The 20,336-nt window shown below is 44.1% G+C and overlaps 1 protein-coding gene across 12 annotated transcripts in view; it reads right to left on the reverse strand.

Annotated features, from left to right (window-relative positions):
• The window catches only part of GALM (galactose mutarotase), a 117,076-nt gene that overhangs the window by 31,931 nt on the left and 64,809 nt on the right, over nucleotides 1–20,336 (reverse strand). For 9 of the 12 annotated variants that reach the window (XR_008289569.1, XR_008289568.1, XM_053201010.1 and 6 more), the window contains exons 2-5: nucleotides 14,693–14,847; nucleotides 9,200–9,406; nucleotides 4,766–4,915; nucleotides 3,371–3,452 (exon numbers count right to left, since the gene is read on the reverse strand). Coding sequence is in view for 10 of the 12 variants with exons in the window: in XM_053201010.1 (XP_053056985.1) it covers nucleotides 3,371–3,452; nucleotides 4,766–4,915; nucleotides 9,200–9,406; nucleotides 14,693–14,847 (594 nt within the window). In the remaining 2 variants the exon portion in view is untranslated. The remainder of the gene's footprint in view (nucleotides 1–3,370; nucleotides 3,453–4,765; nucleotides 4,916–9,199; nucleotides 9,407–14,692; nucleotides 14,848–20,336) is intronic. The other 3 variants (XM_015076739.3, XM_053201009.1, XM_027033588.2) reach the window with 1 other exon arrangement.

Genomic DNA, 20,336 nt, shown 5'->3' on the forward strand with positions numbered 1-20,336 from the left:
GTAATCAGGCTGCATCTAGGACAAGATGGGCCAGTTTACTCAGCCTCACACTGAGTCATGTAAATATCAGAAGATGACACATGTTACCAACACAAACATAAGAGCCTTTAAAACCAGCCCCAGAGCTAGGAAAACCTTCAAAACTGCAATGCAAAAAAAAAAAATTTTAATGCATTTATCTTGATTTCTCATTATTATTCTAATTAATTTTATAGCCCCTGTATTTATGGGTTTCTAATTCCCGCTGTTAACTGAAGTTACCGTTTAGCATGCAGGCTCACATTCTTATTATTTTCCTCATAATAATTTTGAACTAGAGGCCATAAACACAGCCTCATTGTTTTAAAGAGAACAAAATAAAACAAAAGCCCTTACCTGTAAAGTAAGGCAGGTGTCCAGGAAAATTAAAGTCATATGTTACTTGGATCCCTGGACTATTTTCTTTTTAAACTTCGAAATAATCTTAGACTTCAGCAAGGTCACAAAAATAGTACATCTCTGGGGGTGACTGGCTTAGTAAGTCAACAGAGTATGCAACTGAATCTCAGGGTTGTGAGTTCAAGCACCACATTGGGCATGGAGACTACTTAAAAAAAAAGTACATCTCTGTATAACCGTCCTTTCCCTAATGTTAACACCATACACGACCATGGTATAATGATAACAACTAAGAAATTAACATTAGTACAATACTATTAACTGAACTACACATTTCACTAGAATTTCACCAGTGTTCCCACTAATGTCCTTTTTCTGACTCAGGGTCTAGTCTAGGATTCTCACATTGCACTTAGTTGTCCTATCTCCTTGGTCTATTCTGTGACCAATCTTCAGCCTTGCTTTGTCTTTCATGACCTTGACACTATTGAAGAATACGGATTAATTATTTTGCAGACTGTCCCTCAAGTGGGTTCGTGTGATGCCTTCTGCTGAATGGAATGAGGTTAGGCATTTTTGACAGAATATCACACAATGTACTTTTTCAGTACATCATACGAGGAGGACACAATACATCTTATTACTGGTGATTTAAACTTGATTATTTGGTTAAGATGGTGCCCTTGGCTTCAAACTGCTCATATTCTATCATTCTACGTTCTTTATTAGCAGAGATGACAACCAAAATAGTAGCACACTTACACGGGGTGGGAACAGAGAGAAAGGCCTTCCTGACCTTCCACATGGAGCTGCCAGCAGATGGTCTTATGGAGGGCTGGAGCTCTGAACAGACGCTCTAGAGGATGGTACACAGGACGTTAATGCTCTGGCAAAGGGGTCTGAGGCAACACCTCCAAGTTGCCATCAAGCAGGAGACCTTGGCCAGCCCAAGGCCAAGGCGGGCAGGCTTTCTGAGCCTCTCAGCGGGCAGGCTGATGAGCAAGTGTTTGTGTGTTTCTGGATTTCTGCTCTTCTTTTCTTTCATCCTCTACTTTTGTTTTCTTTCTTTCTTTTAAAAAAAATTTTTTTTAATTTTTTTATTTAAAAAAAAAATTTTTTTTTAACGTTTATTTATTTTTGAGACAGAGAGAGACAGAGCATGAACGGGGGAGGGGCAGAGAGAGAGGGAGACACAGAATCGGAAGCAGGCTCCAGGCTCTGAGCCATCAGCCCAGAGCCCGACGCGGCGCTCGAACCCACTGACCGCGAGATCGTGACCTGAGCTGAAGTCGGACGCCCAACCGACTGAGCCACCCAGGCGCCCCTCTTTTTAAAAATTTTTAATGTTTGTTTTATTTTTGAGAGAGAGAGAGAGAGACAGAGCGCAAGCAAGGAAGGGGCAGAGAGAGAAGGAGACACAGAATCCGAAGCAGGCTCCGGGCTCCAAGCTGTCAGCACAGAGCCCAAGGCGAGGCTCGAACTCACAAACCATGAGATCATGATCTGAGCTGAAGTCGGACGCTTAACCGACTGAGCCACCCAGGCGCCCCACTTTGGTTTTCTTTGACTAAGACTTCTACACTTACCTCATCTCTGATTTTAATGAAATCCCAATAAGAATATTTATCTACTGCTCTGGTGGTTAATTACTTCAAGTGAATTTCCATAAGCTGACATGAATAGTAGCACCCCTGCCGGCCATCTTGCCATCATCCACCTGTCCCCTGGAGGCAAATGGCAGTGCACCTACAGTCTAGTACAAATCCACACCACTTAATCCTGGAGACTCCACAGGAACCAAGGTTCGTTCGTTTTTTCTTTCTTTCTTTCTTTCTCTTTCTTTCTTTCTTTCTTTCCTTTTCTTTCTGTCTTTCTGTCTTTCTTGTTTTTAATTGAGATATAATCCACATACCACAAAATTCACCCTTTTCACAAGTGCACAATTCAGTAGTGTTTAGTATATTTACAATATTATCCCACCATCACCACTATCTAATTCCAGAATCTCTTCATCACCCCAAAAAGAAATCTTGTACCCACTGGCACTCCCCATACCCCTCTGTCCCCAGCCCCTGGCAACCCCCTAATCTACTTTCTATCTCTACGGATTTGCCTATTTGAACCAAGGCAGTTTTGATCCTAAATAATAATAACCAAGATGATCTCAATCCAGTTAACCTAGGAGATGCACACATACACCCATAAACTTTGATTCTGGCAACACCTCACCTTCCCTTTTGATACTTTAGACTCCCTATGCTACCCCATTCCCCCAACTGTGTCTCAGAGGTGACATATGCATTTGTCTTTCTCGGGGTAGAACGTTTCATCCTCCATCAAAAACCACGTTGTGTTCTATCAGTGTCCTGCAGTGGTGAGGTAATGTTTAGGTAAATTTATCTCTGCTAAGGTGCTAAGAAGTACCAGATTTACATTTTAGCGGAGAACTTTTGCTGTCTAAGGCTCAGCCAGGATGGCCATATGACCCAGCTTGTTTAGAACTGTTCCAGGTGAGGGGAGCCTGGGTGGCTCAGTCGGTTAAGCGTCCAACTTCGGCTCAGGTCGTGATCTCACAGTTCGTGAGTTCGAGCCCCGCGTCAGGCTCTGTGCTGACAGCTCAGAGCCTGGAGCCTGCTTCGGATTCTGTGTCTCCCTCTCTCTCTGCCCAGCCCCTGCTTGTGCTCTGTCTCTCTCTCTCTCACTCAAGAATAAATAAAACACTAAAAAAAACCAACAACAACAAAACTTCCGGTTGATACCTGTTGCCCTGGCTTGATGATTAGTAGCATCTCCTTTTCTTCTCAACAGTGTCCTGGTTTGTTTGTTTAATTATATGGTCCCCCAGCCACAACCAACATAAATGTCTAATCATGGTAATTATAGGCAATTTGGCAGGCCAACAGAGAAAATACATTTAGGTAAATGAAGTTTCGATGTTCCTCCAATCACACCCCAGCTCTGCATTCCCATAAAGAAGTTTAAATTCACCAACCTGTAGGAATCAGGGTTTCATCTACCGGCAAAAAGGCATCAGCTTCTATAGTGACTTCATGGTCATAGATGTTTGGGGAACCCTGGGAAGGAAAGGTAGAGAAAGAAAAGAAGATTTAATGCTTAGTCTTATTTTACTTTTTTTTAAAGACAGAGAGAGAGTGAGAGTGTGTGCGCAAGCAGGGGATGGGCAGAGAGAAAGCGAGAGACAATCCTAAACAGACTCCATGCTCAGAGCAGAAGGAGGCCAACGTGGGGCTCAATCCCATGACCCCGGGATCATGACCTGAGCCGAAATCAAGTGTCAGACACTCAACCAACTGAGCCACCCAGGCATGCCTATATTTTTTGCTTTTTAACTTCTCTTGCAGAACGGTTTGCAGGCATTGACAAGAATTTTAGAAATCCCATTTGACCTATGGTGATCATTAATACGTTCATTTAAGCATCGGCAGATAGGTCCTCAACAGAGCAATGGATACATTTGAAAGAAGTTTTCAAGCGTGACCCCAGCATGCATCTTCTTTTCTAAATGGAATTATGAACGTGAAAAGTCAGAGAGACATCACTGGTTTGAAAGACTTTTGGACTTTGGCTTATTAGCAGAGGGGTTTCTCCCACTCTCCTCCCACATGACAGGCAAATAGAAGAGCAAGAGCTGTTGGCCTGGAACACACAAGTACTGGATGGCCTGGTATCACCTCCAGGCTTGCTAGAGGTGGGGTATCTGTCACCCTTCTCTGGCCCAGCTCCCACCCGGAGGACTCATCCTCTACCACATGACAGAAGCCTGGGAGTCAGAACTGGAGTTCCTGCTTTTGAGAGCTTGCCCATCTCTTCCATTAAAGATGCAGCTTGCCCTTGGGGCGCCTGGGTGGCGGTTAAGCGTCCGACTTGGGCTCAGGTGATCTCACGGTTTGCGGGTTCGAGCCCCGTGTCAGGTTCTGTGCTGACAGCTCAGAGCCTGCAGCCTGCTTCAGATTCTGTGTCCCCCTCTCTCTCTGCCCCTCCCCTGCTCTCACTCTGTCTCTTTCAAAAGTAAATAAACGTTAAAAAAAATTTTTTTTTTTTTAAAAGATGCAGCTTGCCCTCCCCAGTGGGGTCAAAGATAGAGGGTCAGTAGTCAGAAGGCCTGTGGTCTATCTCCAGCTCTATTGAATGGCCCCAGGTAGAATCTCTTTCTTTCTCTCTCTCTTTCTTTCTTTCTTTCTTTCTTCTTTCTTTCTTTCTTTCTTTCTTTCTTCCTTTTCCTTCTTTCTTTACAGAGCACAAGCAAGGGAGGAACAGAGAGAGAGGGAGAGAGAGAGAGAGAGAGAGAGAGAATCCCAAGCAGACTCCACACTGTCAGCATAGAGCTCAATGTGGGGCTCAAACTTACAAACTGTGAGATCCTGACCTGTGCTGGAGTCAAGAGCCAGATGCTTAACCGACTGAGCCACCCAGGTGCTCCTAGAATCGCTTTTCCTTCAGGGTAAAACTGGGCCAGTAATGCCTCCACCTTTTCCAGGATTCTTGTGAAGAAGTTTAGTAAAGCCATGTTGTGCTCCTTGCAAATTGGAAAATACACGTATATGTTTCTGCTAAAAAGGATTATATTCTAATAGGAGTAAATTTTCAAGCTTCATAGCAGAAGACGTGGAAGGAGAACCAGGAGAGGGCTTTTGCTAAGTGAACGCTCAAAAATAAGCTAACCTAGTGGCTCCCAACTGGGGATGATTTTGCCATAGGGCAAAATCTGACGATGTCTGGAGACAGTTTTGATTGTCATAATTGGGGGTGGTAATGCTCCTGGCATCTAGTGGGAAGAGGCCAGCAATTCTGCTAAACACCCTACAATGCCCATCCCCTGCAACAAAGAAATTATCTGACCCAGCGTGTCCACATGCTCAGGTTGAGAAATCTCGAGCTAAGTCACACTGAAAGCCCTGCTGGGTTCCTGAGAAGCAAGCAGAGGGAGGCGGAGCCCTGGGGGTTAACTGAAACGATCCTCTAATCAGAAAGACTCAGGCCTCCACAATCAAATGGAGTCGTCCTGAGGAGAAATGCCAGGATCTTAGAGACCATAAGAATCGATGTCTAAACAGGCCAGAAATTGCTTTAATTGCACTCCGAGGAGGCTCTGGTTCTGAAGAACTGCCGTGGTCTTGTGTTCTCCCGGTGGGTACAGGCGGGCAGGGGTAGGAGTGGACGGGGGGCGGAGACAAGGCCAGGCCTCTGCCCACAGTCTCTTCCTTAGCCACTTGTTTGGTCCTGTTCTGACCTGAGAAGGCGGGTCCAGAGTGGGAAGGGTCTGCACCACCACCTAGAGCAGCTCTGGACTAGAGGGGTCCCTCTCTTGCTTGGCTCCCCCTGCCGCCATCCCCTCACGCCTCGGTGGTACCGCCAGCACCGAAGAGGCCTCGGGGTCTGAGGGGAGCGGAGATGAGGGAAGAGAACTGGGGACTGTTTCCTTGGTTCTATCTGCTCAGTGCTCCAGCGGAGGCTGAGGAATATTCCATTGTACGAATGTATCACAATCTGTTTATCCCTTCTCCTGTTGACAGACTTTTGCTTGTTTCCAGCTTTTTATTATGATGAATAATGCTGCTTAGGACTTTCCTTCTCTTTGTGTTTTTTAGCATTAGGGCAGGAAGCAAATGATTCCATCACATACCAAAATAAATTGCTAAGTCTAAGAGGCTAGGAAGAAGCCTGGCGGGGGGGGGAAGGAAAGGAACATTTATTAGACAGCCACTCTCTTAACGGGCACTGGGTCACAAAGCGGCACCTACATTCCTTTATTAAAGGGAAGCATGCTTCATTTTATGATTCTTCTGACCTGGAATAATGCAATGACCCACTTCAGTGGAATATTACTGCTGGATTCATTTCCTTTCCAGGCTGATGAAAACCTGGCAAGAAATGCTGATCCACCAACAGATCCTGAGGCCCATCTTTGCGTTCAGTGTTGTTTTGGTTAACTTTGCTCAGCTGCTGCTAGCTCAGAACATTAACCATTTATAGAGCTCATTATGGCCTGCAGGGTTTTCTTTTTTTTTCGTGCATTACCACTACCACTGCCTTAATTCAGCTGTCATCACCTTTAGCAGGATATCCTGGACACTATCATACCACCCAAAAGTCATAGCAGCTCCTTTACGGACACCCTCCTTTTTCTCTGGCAGAACCCTGCCTTGTTGATTCATCCTATGGTAGGCTGTATACTCAGGGAAAGGGCTCCCTCCCCAATCCCACCGGGTGAATATCCATTGGCCTAAGCCAATCATGGTGGCCTAATTCCCTTGCTGGTGATTAGGTTAGGCAGGACATGGGACACACTTCTGGCCCATGAAATGTGAAGGAAAGTCTGCTGGGGAGCTTCTGGGGGAAGTTTTTTGTCTATTCTTTAAAATGGAGCATTAGAGATATGAAGAAAGGAATAGGTCCTTTTTTGTCTCTGGTTGTGACTATATGTAGAGGTGATTCCTGGGGCTATGGCAGCCATCTTGTGACCATAAAAGGATATGCCTGAAGGCAAAAGCCAAAAACACTGAAAGAACAGAGTGGAAAGGCGGAAGGTCCTTGCTGACATACCTACCCAGTCATACTGGAACCACCACTATTCTCATCTCAAATTCCCCGAGGCTGCTTTCATACCTCTTTGGGTAAAGTTTCAATTAAAAAAAAAAACAAAAAACAAAAAACAAAACAAAAAACATGTTTGCCCAGTTTTGGGTTACATAAGGAAGGAACAACAACAACAACAAAAGCCCAACCAACCTGCAACCTATATACCTTTTCCACTCTTCAAGAACCAGTTCTCTCCTCCCTCCAGGTCTCCAACACTCAAACTTAGAAGTGATGAGTCACAATTTGGCCCCAAGTAGCACAAACATACTGCTTATTAAATAACAAATAAACAAAACAAAAAGAAAATGTATAAGATGAGCTGACCACTTTAAATGATCAAGTTTTGAGCTATTTCCCTGGGGACAGTTTAAGACATACAGTAGTGCTGGGGTGCCTGGGTGGCTCTGTCCATTGAGCGTCTGACTTCGGCTCAGGTCATGATCTCACGGTTCATGGGTTCTAGCTGACAGCTCTGAACCTGGAGCCTGCTATAGATTTTGTGTGTGTCTCTCTCTCTGTTCCTTCCCCACTTGTGCTCTCTCTCTCTCAAAAATAAATTAAAAAATGCTTTCCTGGGTAGGGTAAGAGATGATTTGAAGATGCAGAAGCCCTTTGACCCCAGGCCTCGTAAACAACTACCCACTCTTGTTGTGATGCTCCCCAAAAGGCTGATGGCTCCCTCCTATCCTCAACCCTGAAGTTAGTGGCTATGGGTTCGAGCTGCACTAAGACAGTATACAGAAGGGGGCTAACACTGAACACCCTTTTGGGTGGGGTCTGTGATCTCTGAGAGTCCTCCTGCCAAGTAAGTGGAAAGAGTTTTAGTGAATGTTACATTCCCATTTTGTCTCCTTGATTGGAATACATTGGCAGGTATAATATTTCATGCATAATTTCTTTCCTATCTCTGAATCTCTTTCTTTAGGCCACCTCCCACCCATTACAGAATAGGATGTTCTCAGTATACAAAAATGTGGAAAACAGTAAAAAATCACCATGATCTACTACCTATACAAACCCACTAATATTTTATTCTATTTCTGCCAGGTTCCTTTTGAGCTTATTATAAAAAGTTGGGTGTATAAGGGGCGCCTGGGTGGCTCGGTTGGTTAAGAGTCTGACTCCTGATCTCAGCTCAGGTCTTGATCTCAGGGTCATGAGTTCAAGCCTCAAATTGGCCTATTTAAAAAAAAAAAAAAAATTAGGGTCTTTATGCACATTATTACAGAGGCGCATGGCTGGGCAGCTTTGGTTTTTGGTTTGTTTTTAAGATCTCAAGGAGCATGGCAGAAGTTTCTGAGGGTAAGGGATAGACAAGTTTATAATCCTCTTTATTTTTCAAGGGAGAACTTTGGAAATTACATAAGAACCAATTAATTCGTGCTATTTGAAAAGATCCTAGAAAAAAAAAAATCAGCACATCGTGCTATTTGAAAAGATCCTAGAAAAAAAAATCAGCACATTGTCAGCAGACTCCTAAAAGAGTGTAAAAATGCTAGATATTACTAGTTGGCTGTGAACATCATCTTGTGGTAGGAAATCATGCCAAAGTGATTCAAGTAGAGTAGACAACAATGAGTTTCTCAGATGAAGAGGAAGCAATAGATATAGTCTACAGAGTTTAGCTAAACTTTTCCCTCTGCCTCATGTAACAGCCTCCTCAACAAACTAAAATACTACCATTAGTTGGGAATAAGGTAGTGTAGAGGGGATTACCTAAGAGGGGTCAGTGTCTCTATACCCCTCTTAGGGTGGGAAGTACAGCAGAGACATACGAATGTTGGTGGCATACCTAAAGGGGCTGAGCCAGGCACATTTTTAAAGTTCCAAGGGTGGAAAGTGGAACTTAACTGGAAGTAATTTTTTGGGAGTAGGAGTGGAATGAGGAAGCAAATGTAAACTCATGTTACAGTTAGAAGAGAGGGAGTTCTTGAAATAGCTGGGTACTTGTCTGAACCTGTGGGAAAGAGAGAGTTCTCTTAGTAACACAATGTACTCATTCCATCTTTCTCTGTAACTTCCATTTATTGAGCACCTACTACGAGTCAGCTGTTTTGCTAGGCATTTTTCCTCATCACCAGGTGACTCCATTGCCAGGCTAAGTCCATTCTGGGTGGGTCTATCCAACTACTCCCCAGGTCATTCCACAAAGCATGTGGCAGGAGAGGAGAGGTAAGTCACATTTTATACTAAGCAGGAGAGCAGAGGTAAGTTCTCTTACCTGGCCTGCCAGGTTGAAATAAGAATGGTTGGTCAGATTGACCGGTGTGGTCTGACTGGCCTGAGCTCGGTAGTTGACCATAAGCTCCCCACCATCCAGTGTGTATGTCACCCAGACTTTCAACTCTCCAGGGTAACCTTCCTCACCATCTGGACTGATCCTCGAGAACTGGACACCATTTGACAGCACCTGAGGGGTCCAGACGACCTAGAAAAAAGTGTTTTCAAAGCTGTTAAGTCATTGCAATCTCCAGCTAAACACCACATTTCAATATTTAAAGACAGTGATTCTAGGAAGAGAAATGGTTATATGATCTTTAAGATGTTGGAATAATAGCTTGGATTCTATTCTATTCTATTCTATTTTATTTATTTATTTAGCTTGGATTTTAGTTGTTCTAAAATTTTGTTTTATACAGAAAAGTAGATTTTGAGAGAAAAAATTTTTTCTTTCTCTTTACCTACTCCCCTTCCCCATTCTCTTCCTCCTTAAATTGATATGTATGTGCCTATATTTTCTTCTTCCCCTTCTTTAAAAGGTTTTTTTTTTAATTTTTTTTTTTTAACGTTTATTTATTTTTGAGACAGAGAGAGACAGAGCATGAACGGGGGAGGGTCAGAGAGAGGGAGACACAGAATCTGAAACAGGCTCCAGGCTCCGAGCTGTCAGCACAGAGCCTGACACAGGGCTCGAACTCACAGACTGCAAGATCATGACCTGAGCCGAAGTCGGACGCTTAACCGACTGAGCCACCCAGGCGCCCCTAAAAGGTTATTTTTTTTATCTTGGTGACCCATTCTGATAAATGTCATATAGCAATATCTGCTAATAGTATTAAAAAATGACCTAAATAAGTCAGCTCCTCTGTCCCAGGGAAGTATTGTTTATGAATATTTATTAAAAAAAAAAAAAAGGGGGTGCACCTGGGTGGCTCAGTTGGGTAAGTGTCCAACTTCAGCTCAGGTCATGATCCCACAGTTCATGGGTTTGAGCCCCATGTTGGGCTCTGTGCTGACAGCTCGGAGCCTGGGGACTGCTTTGGATTCTGTGTCTCCCTCTCTCTCTGCCCCTCCCCTGCTCACTCTCTGTCTCTTTCTCTCAAAAAATAAACATTTAAAAAAGAAAAAAGAAAAAAAATGTATATTAAAAAAAAAATGCTCCAAGATTCTCTATATCCCCTGGGCAGAGTTCCAAACAAATAAGAAGGTACTTGTTCTGTTAGAAAGAGTCTTACCCACAAGTCAGGAGTCCTGATTTGGGGACAAGGTTTGTTCCTAGCTCACTGTGTGATGGTGGGCAACCATTCCTGCCACAGAGGGTTTGAAAAAAGATCTTGAAGTTTTTTTCTCATTCTAGAAAATATGGTTCTAAGGGTGACAAGAAAAATATGAAGAAGGGGCACCTGGGTGGCTCAGTCAGTTAAGCATCCAACTTCTGCTCAGGTCACGATCTCATGGCCCATGGGTTCGAGCCCCGCATCAGGCTCTGTGCTGATGGTTCAGAGCCTGGAGCCTGCTTCAGATTCTGTGTCTCCCTCTCTCTCTGCCCCTCCCCTGCCTGCGCTCTCTCTCTCTCTCTCTCTCTCAAAAATAAATAAACATTAAAAAAAAAAAAAAGAAAAATATGAAGAAAAGTGTTCCAGGAGTTTTTTGCTTTCGGAAATAGGAATCTGGCATTGACACAGTGATTCCCCTCTCCCTTGCCCTAGAGGCCTCAATATTACCTTTATGGAGGAGGGACAACCAGGATTTACTGAGTGCCCATGATGGGACAAGACATTTTGCTAGAAACTTCACAGACACTATCTTATCTGTCTCAGAGCTCACTTAGGGTAGGCACCATGATCCTCACTTAGACTGAGAGAGCTGGGACTCAGAATACACTGCTTTCCCTAGCTTCTTTCGGCTAGGAAGACAGTGGATTTGAACTAAGTGGTCTGATCCTGAGCTTATTTCCTTATTCTCTATTATCCGAGGACACAGTGTGCAGAGACCCCAGTCCCTTCATGGAGCCCTGGGTCACTAGCCAAAAGGCGTTTTGCTGACGTGAGATCTCCCTTTGTTCGGTGCTCACCAGCCACTGGTGCTTACACAAATCATTTTGTTTTGTTTTAAATTTTATTTACTTTGAGAGAGAGAGGGGCGGGGGGGGGGGGGGAATTCCAAGCAGGCTCCTGAACTCATGAATCATGAGATCACGACCTGAGCCGAAACCCAGACTCGGACGCTAAACTGACTGAGCCACCCAGGCGCCCCTACATAAAGCATTGTGTAAGGTGAGGATTTGGTTGAATCAAACGAAATGACTGTCTTTGTAGGTCAAAACAGTTGAACACTGGCAATTTCAAATGGCTCCAACTGATACTATGACCCCATTTTACAGATGAGCAAATTGAGCTCAGTGGCGTTACCTTGTCCACTCCTACCTCCCACATTCCAGGAGAGTTGAGTAGAATCCTTTCATACTTCATGTCCATTGTTTAGAGGGGGGATAAAAAAACTACCTTGTTTAAAGTCATACGTGTCATTAGTGACATGACTAGGATTCTAACTCAGGCTTGGCAGTCTACCCCATTCCACATCTTCATTTCAATGTTTTGTTTGAATCTCCTTTTTTCAACAGAAGAGTTAAGGCCAAACACTGTCATTGCAAATAGACCTGAAAGATAATAATTCCTGAGGGCCACAGGAATGGTTCTGCCCACCCCCTCCTGGTGTGGCCGGCATTGCTCACTGCCGTTGAGTGAGCCCACATTTACCAGGAAGGGGAGTCCAGCAGGAGTGGAGGTCTCTGCCTTCACCTACCATGAAAGCAGCTGGGATCTGAAACAAATTCACTGACCTTAGTAAAAAATTAATTTTACACCCTAGTTATCTCCCAGAAATGTTGAACTTTCAAGACACTTATAATATAAAGCTGGTTATATGCATGATTCAAAAAAGAAAAAAGAATCCCCCAAATGGAAAATTGTAGGAATAAAACATTTGAAATAAAATGTTCTTAATTTGCTACCTAGTTTTTGTCCTTCAGAGAAAGAACGCAGTGGAAAGTTTTTTTCGTGGAAACCAGTATTATCAGATGAGTATAATTCTGTGGAAAATAAAATTCCTATTCATGGGAGAATATCCCAGAGCCTGAAGTTTCCACATTTCCTGAAAATTTCCATGTTTGCATATTTAGGCCTACTTATATACCATTTCTAATCCTGTTAGGTTATTCAAATTTCATCTTTTTAAAAAAAAAATGTTTATTTTTTGAAAGAGAGAGAGAGAGCGAGCATGAGTGGGAGAGGGGCAGAGAGAGAGGAGGACAGAGGATCCGAAGCAGGCTCTGCGCTGACAGCAAGGAGCCCTATGTGGGGCTCGAACATATGAACCATGACCTGAGCCAAGTTGGACACTCGACTGACTGAGCCACCCAGGCACCCGTCAAATTTCACCTTTAAAAAAAGTGTTGGGGCACCGGGGTGGCTCAGTCAGTTAAGCGTCCGACTTCAGCTCAGGTCATGATCTCGCGGTTTGTGAGTTCGAGCACAGCTGTCAGCTGTGCTGACAGCTCAGAGGCTGGAGCCTGCTTCAGATTCTGTGTCTCTCCATCTCTCAGCCCCTCCCCTGCTCATGCTCTGTGTGTCTGTCTCTTAATAATAAATAAACGTTAAAAAAAATTTAAAAATAAGTAAAAAATTTTAAAAATGTGTTGAAATAAGTACAAGAAGACTTACCTATAAGCCAACAACTATTCAGTAATTGCTGAGATGAACTACAACCTGAAACAAAGCTCCCCTCATACTGTTCATGTTACTGTATGAAAGCTTACAGCTCAAAGGCTTTCAGTATCTCCACGATAACATTCCAAGTCTTTCCCTACCTCTGTCTGGACTTCGGCATCAACACAGCCATTATCTCCAGTATCTACTTACCAAACGAAATGCTATTCTTTCTTCAAGGGTGATTCAAATCCTGCCTCCCCAGTTACTATGTGTTTGTCCACACCCAGATCCTTTAGCGCACCACTGGCATCCATATTATGGGGCTTGTTGCCTATAACAGCTATTCATGTAAGGGTCTGGCTCCCTCACTCTACTGGAGTCTCAGGTACGCCCACCATATTATGTTCCCCACTTCACCGAAGGGGCTCAGTAGGCCCAGTGCACTGAAGGATATGTATACTCACTATCTTGCTATGTTCTCATGGGGCACACATGTTAAACAACCCCACAGAAAATACTACAGTGAAATAGAAGGGACAGGAACAAGCTAGAACAGGTGCTGTTCTGAGGCTCCTCTGAAGATCCCTGTTAGAACAGAGCTGGGCCCAACTTCCTCTGGAGGAAGCTCCATATGCCTTGTACCTGGCACATTCCAGAGACCCTCTGCCCTAGTATTGCAGGACAGAGGCTCTCTCTTGCCTTCATGCCTTCCTGGTGTGAGTGGTTCAATCATGGAGGAAAGGGGAACAGATGAGGCAATGTGGTTCTAGGCCACAAACAGGAAATTGGTGAAACAGGGGAAAGACAGTAACCAACTTCCTTCAGTGGGACAGGTGGCAGTAAGAGGCAGAAAAGGAGAAACTGTGACCTTTAACTGCTGTACACGTTCCTGTGTTTTCTGGCTCTTCCCTGGGAAATAAACTGGGTGGTATAATTTAAAGGAGAGTTAGCTACCAAAATTACCTCCCTGAAATTAGACTAGTTAGAGAGTCACTGGGGGGTAATCCACAGACTCCCACACAGCTAGGAAGCAGGCCAGGCATTTCTACCTCAGGGAGAAGGTGTTTGACCAATTTGCTTTCCCAGCCTTATTTTTCCAGGGGTTCACTTAGGGAATAAGACTCTTAGTGTGGAAAGAGGTAACTGGGGAGAATCTGAGGTAATTTTGAGGCATGAGGCACTTCGGTGGAAGGGTAGGCCTGGATGTGGTGCCACGCTGCCCAGGGAGGGGGTTGAGCGACAGTCTCAGGGGTGTGTGTTGGCCTGGGGGCACCTACAGCAGCTGTGGAGGACACCAGCGGGTTTGGTCTGGAAATGGGGGCTTCGGGTCAGGCAGCCCAACTCAGGAGTTATATGGCCTTTCATAGCCTCAGATTTCTCATTTGGTGAGAATACAGGGTTCTAGAAAGCATGGGAGAGAATAGGTGCAAAATGCCTTGTACAGTAAGTGGTAGGTATTATGTTTAAGCCACTTTTCTGTTGTGCCTAACGTCAACTGGACGTCCTGATCCAGACGCTGTGAGAAAGTCATTCTCTCTCTTTCCCAGGTCAAGGGCTGCCGCCCTTTCACTCGGGGACCCCTGCCTGTTACGGTCAGATGAGCTACAGAAGGACGGGTCCTGGAACAGGGCCAGTGCCTTGACTGCCCTCGATCACTGGACCAGCCTCTTTCCCGTATCACCCATTTGCTGTAGGGCCGAGGGTCGAGCCTGGCAAATAGAAGGTATGTTTGAAGGGGCTTGTGAAGTTGCCAGGTGAGGACTGCGTCCATGCCCCTGACTCACCTTATCAAAGCCCCTGACTCCTCCATGCAGACTGTTGGGCCCATTGTTAACGGCCAGCTTATACTCCTTCCCGTCCACCATGAATGTTCCTTTGGCAATTCGGTTGGCCACCCTGCCAACCACTGCTCCAAAGTAGGGCTGCTTTTGGAGGTACCCTGCAGGGACATGGGATGAGGGACATGGGATGAAAGTGTTTGTTAAAACTTCAAACCAAAGGTGAGGCTCACGGTGCTGCCCACCACTCTATTCATTCTTTCTTTCTTTCTTTTCTTTTCTTTCTTTCTTTCTTTCTTTCTTTCTTTCTTTCTTTCTTTCTTTCTTTCTTTCTTTCTCTCTCTCTCTCTCTCTCTCTCTCTCTCTCTCTCTCTCTCCTTCCTTCCTTCCTTCCTACCTTCCTTCCTTCCTTCCTTCCTTCCGAGAGCACACAAGTAAGCAAGGGGCAGACAGAAAAAGAGAATCCCAGGAGAGGCAGAGAGAGAGAAGTAGGGCTTGATCCAAGCAGGGCTCATGCTCACCCGATGTGGGACTTGAACTCATGAACCGTGAGATCATGACCTGAGCAGAGGTCAGATGCTTAACGACTGAGCCACCCAGGTACTCCCCCCACCCCTCACTTTCTTCTGAGAGAACCTGAAAGTAGTAATAATTTAGGCATATCCAAGCCCTCAGGGAAACACAGAAAAATGGCTGGCTTTACACACAAACTGTCCCCTTCCAAAAGTAATGCATGCTCCTTACAAACATTTTGAAAGAACTTTATAAAGCACAAAGAAATTAAAAAAATTTTTTTAAATGTTTATTTATTTATTTTGAGAGAGAGAGAGACAGTGCAAGGAGGAGTGGGACAGAGAGAGATTATCTCAGGCTGGTTCCATGCTGCCAGCACAGAGCCCAATGCGAGGCCTGAACCCACAACCTGTGAGATCATGACCTGAGCTGAAGTCAAAAGTTAGACACTTGACCAACTGAGCCACCCAGGCACCCCAAAACACAAAGAAATGTAAATCATCCCAGTGTCATCACTAGAGAGTACTACTGTTAATATTCTTATGTATATATCGCCATCTTTTATGGATATATGTGCTTTTCTTCTTCTCTTTATAAAAATGGAGTCTTAGTATACATGCTGCTTTGCAATCTGCTCTTTTCTAGGCCAACTTTTTAAAAAAGTTTAAAGAAAGCAAAAAAACCTCCCATTTGTTTTTCACTCAGAATTCACCCTTGGAATTCTATCCCCCTTTCTTATGGTTCTTTGCATCCATCCCATCTGTGTTGATAGAAGAATATGCAATTCGAGGCTATGAACTATTTCTACCATGCCTGGAAGGGCTCTCAGGATATAGATTCTTAAGCATTCACCCAGGCTCCCGTTACTCAACTCGCTGGGCATGAGTGAAATATTAATCATTCTCTTCCAGGTCTTTCCTGGTTCACTCCCTTGCAAACCTGTAGGTCCTCAGAGTCCTACCCATGGACTATCATAACATCTCACACCACGTTCTTCCTAAGACTCAGCCACTTTCTAACTACTCTACATCTAACTCATTTCATCTTCAGGATACTTCTATGAGGTAGACACTATTATTACCCTCATTTTACAGATGTGGAAACTGAGGACAGAAAAGTTGAGAAACTTGCCCCAAACACACAGATCGATATCAAAAGAACCTGGATTTGAACATAGTCTGGCTCCTAAGTTTTTGTTCTTAATATTTATTTACCTTTGAGAGAGAGAGAGACAGAGGGAGAGAGAGTGAGAGAAGAGCAGAGAGAGAGGGAGACACAGAATCCAAAGCAGGCTCCAGGCTCTGAGCTGCCAGCACAGAGCCTGACGCAGGGCTCGAACTCATAGACTCTGAGATCATGACCTGAGCCAAAAGTTGGGCGCTTAACCAGCTGAGTCACCCAGGCGCCCCAAGGCAGGGTTTTATGTGTGTGTGTGTGCGTGTGTAACTAGACAAGATGATTCTAACCTTGCTGTGAAAAAGCAAAGGGCCAACATAGTTATACAATTTTGAAGAAAACAAGATGAGTGATTTGCCTTATAAGATCCTAAGACTCACTAAGTTAAGGCAGTGTGGTGCTGGCCCAGAAAGACGAACAGACCAATGGAACAAAAGAGACAACCCCAGACAGGTCCTGTACCTATGAAGACCGATTTGTGACAGAAGTGACACACAGATCCATGGAGAAAGAATGAAACCAAGAGTCAGACTCTTAACCGACTGAGCCACCCAGGCGCCCTGTGGGTTCTTGTTCTTAAGCATCACCTTATTTGAAAAGCACAAGGCTTTCTGGTGAATTGCGCTTACTACCATCTCTTAGAATAGTCCAGACTGACCTCTCTACCTGCTTCCCCCTCCCTCCCCTCCCTCCTCTCTTTCTGAAGCTACAGCTTTAAAACTCCTTATACCAGGTAACCAAAAGGAGTTCCAAAGGGCCAAACAACCTTCTTTGGTTTTGCTTCATCTACTTTTGTTTTATTTTTATTTTTTAAAGATTTTATTTTTAAGTAATCTCTACACCTAACAGGGGTCTTGAACTTACAACCCCGAGATCAAGAGTCACATGCTTTACCAGCTGAGCCAACCAGGAGCCTCTTGTTTCATTTTTAGTAGACTTTATTTTTTAGATCAGTTTTAGGTTTACAGTAAAATTAAGCAGAAGGTACAGATTTCCCAGATACCCTCTATCCTAACACGTGCATAGCCTCTCCCATTATCAATACCACCCCCCCCCCCAATCTGAGAGACACATTTCTTTAAAAAAATTTTTTTTTGGTAATGTTTATTTATTTTGGGGAGACAGAGACAGAGAATGAGCAGGGAAGGCACAGAGACACAGAATCCGAGGCAGCTGAGCTGTCAGCACAGAGCCCGACATGGGGCTTGAACCCACGAACCATAAGATCATGACCTGCTCAGTCAGTGGCTCAACTGACTGAGCCACCCAGGCGCCCTGAGACACATTTCTAATAACTGATGAACTCACATTGACATATCATTATCACCGAAAGTCCACAGTTCAACAGGAAGGTTCACTCTTGGTGCACATTCTGAGGGTTTGGACAAATGAATAATGATATGTATCCATCATTATAATATCATTTTTTTACTGCCCTAAAAATCTTCCCTGCTCTGCCTATTCATCCCTCCCATCCCCTCAGCCCCTGGCAACCACAGATCTTTTTACTGTCCCCATAAATGTGGCTTTTTCAGAATGTCATAGTCGGCATTGTATACTTTGTAGCCCTTTCCAATGGGTTTTCTTCACTGAGTAGTATGCATTTTAGGTTCCTACCTGTCTTTTCATGGCTTGATGGCTCATTTCTTTTTAGCACTGAGTAATATTCCATTGCCTGGAGGAACCACAGTTCATTTGTCCTTTCCCCTACCAAAGGACAACTTGGTTGGTTGTTTTAGTAATTATGAACAAAGCTGTGAGAAACACCTGTGTGCAGGTTTTTGTGTGGACATAAGTTTTTTTAACTCCTTTGAGTAACTACCAAGAAGTATGACCACTTGATCATATGGTCAGAATATGTTTGGTTTTGTAAGAAGCAATCAAACTGTCTCCCAAAGTGGCGGCACCATCTTGCACTCCCGCCAGCAGTGAATGAGAGTTCCTGTTGCTCTGCTTCCTCATCAGCATTTGGTGATGTCAGTGTCCTGGATTTTGGCCATTCTGATAGGGCCTCACTATTGTTTTAATTTGTATTTCCTCCATGAGGTACAGTGTGGACCGTTCATCTGCTTTTCAGGAGCTAAAACATGTGAAGAAAAGCAGAAATTTTTGTTCAAAAATTATTTGGTTGTATCTACTTTTGATTCCTACTCTGATCCATTCAACAAATGTACACGGAGTCCCCACTCTGCCAGCCACATGCTCGGCACTGGAGACAGTGACAACTCCAACAGCAAAGCTGCTGGTTCCTGGTCTTGCAAGAATTCCCTCAGAAGAGACGGCTTTCTGGCAACAGTAAACAGCCCACGGAGAGAAGCAGTACTTGCCAGCCTTTGGTTTGGATGAAGAGTTTTTAACACCAGAAACCGCTGCTCTCAACTGTCTCTGAAAAATGCTTCGGAACAAATGCGTGTTATTTGTTACAAAGATACTGGTATCTTCATAAGTTACTAAGCTTTCATATCAAATCAGAATTACAAAAAGTGACATTCCCCAAATTCTGAATAGGACATGAGTAAAACGCTTGTTTTCAAATGCAGAAAATACTGTTTTCCATTAAAAAGGGAAAAGTTTCTAGGTCGAACCATGAATGATGATTTTTTTTTTCAATTGCTGATGGGGGATATAGGGTAGAGGAAAAGTCTGTCCCTTTTCCTGAGCAAAGGACTGGCCAGAGTATATTAACAAATCCTTAACCAGCGTTATGGACTTTTCCACTCCTCTAACGTCCCACGGACCCCAGCTATGCTATCCACCTCGTACCGCCCAAACTTCAGCCAGAGTGCCCTAAAAGTGTGAAGTGAAAGTACCTACTATTTCCAATCTAAGCTTCTACAACCTATTTTCGGAGGAAAGCAAACATTACTTTAATTGACAAGAACTTTAATTGCCCCCAATATTAAAAAAAAATTTCTTTTAAATATTTATTTTTGAGAGAGAGAGAGAGAGAGACAGAGCGCGAGCAGGGGAGGAGCAGAGAGAGGGAGACACAGAATCCGAAGCAGGCTCCAGGCTCTGAGCTGTCAGCATAGAGCCCGACGCGGGGCTTGAACCCACGAACCGTGAGATCATGACCTGAGCCCAAGTGGGCTGCTTAACCGAATGAACACCCCCCTTAAAAAAATTTTTTTTTTAATTTGTCCCCAATATTTTAAATATTTTCAAATAGCTGCTGGCTGTCCACATGGATCTTGATGCCCTTTTTTGCAGTATTAATCAAGCAAGGTAAAATGTTCAAGTAGTGTGAAGGAAGACATTTGGGGGCAAGGGAAAGAAAGGAGATAAAAACGACTGATTGCTCGCTACAGGCAGCAGCACATTTAGTCTCATTATCCATTAGTTAAGGTGAAGAAACATGTCTGGAAAGTTAAATAACTTTAAGGGACAAAGCAGAGATTGAAACCAGGAATCCCCAGTACTCCTACAAGGGCACTCAGGCATCTGCAAGCCTACACCGCAGTCTCTGAACCGGTCCCTTTTCCTCCACCCGCTATTGGCCGGGGTTTTCTAAAAGCACTAGGTCTATTTTTTCTATTTTTTCCATAGTGACTCTCATGGCCGTAAGAGCCGGGTGTTTGGTGGTAACTGGAGGGAGGATGAAGGGCAAGAGTGCACTGGTTGTGTGGGTAGGTTGTTTAAACCTGTGGCTTATAGGCAAATAGTCTCGTCACAGATTTTGAAAGAAGTTATAATGACTGTAGGTGAGGCATGAAGAGGAAACGCATTTTTAAATATTTTAGGTACAAAAAATGGCAGAACAATTCATAGGAGGCATTAGTGACTTTTCTAGGCTGTAACTAAAAGATCGTATGATTTACCTCTTTAGAATTCTACAGAAGAGAGCTCTCATTTTCCCAGGGAAAAACTGAACCAGTCTGACCTCCGGTCATGGCCATGATCCAAGCAGTTTATACAATCTATCTGGGAAACTGGAGATTGTTCACATCTAACCTGGCAGTTA

The sequence above is a fragment of the Acinonyx jubatus genome, chromosome A3, assembly GCF_027475565.1.
Source record: "Acinonyx jubatus isolate Ajub_Pintada_27869175 chromosome A3, VMU_Ajub_asm_v1.0, whole genome shotgun sequence".
Taxonomy (NCBI): Eukaryota; Metazoa; Chordata; class Mammalia; order Carnivora; family Felidae; genus Acinonyx; species Acinonyx jubatus.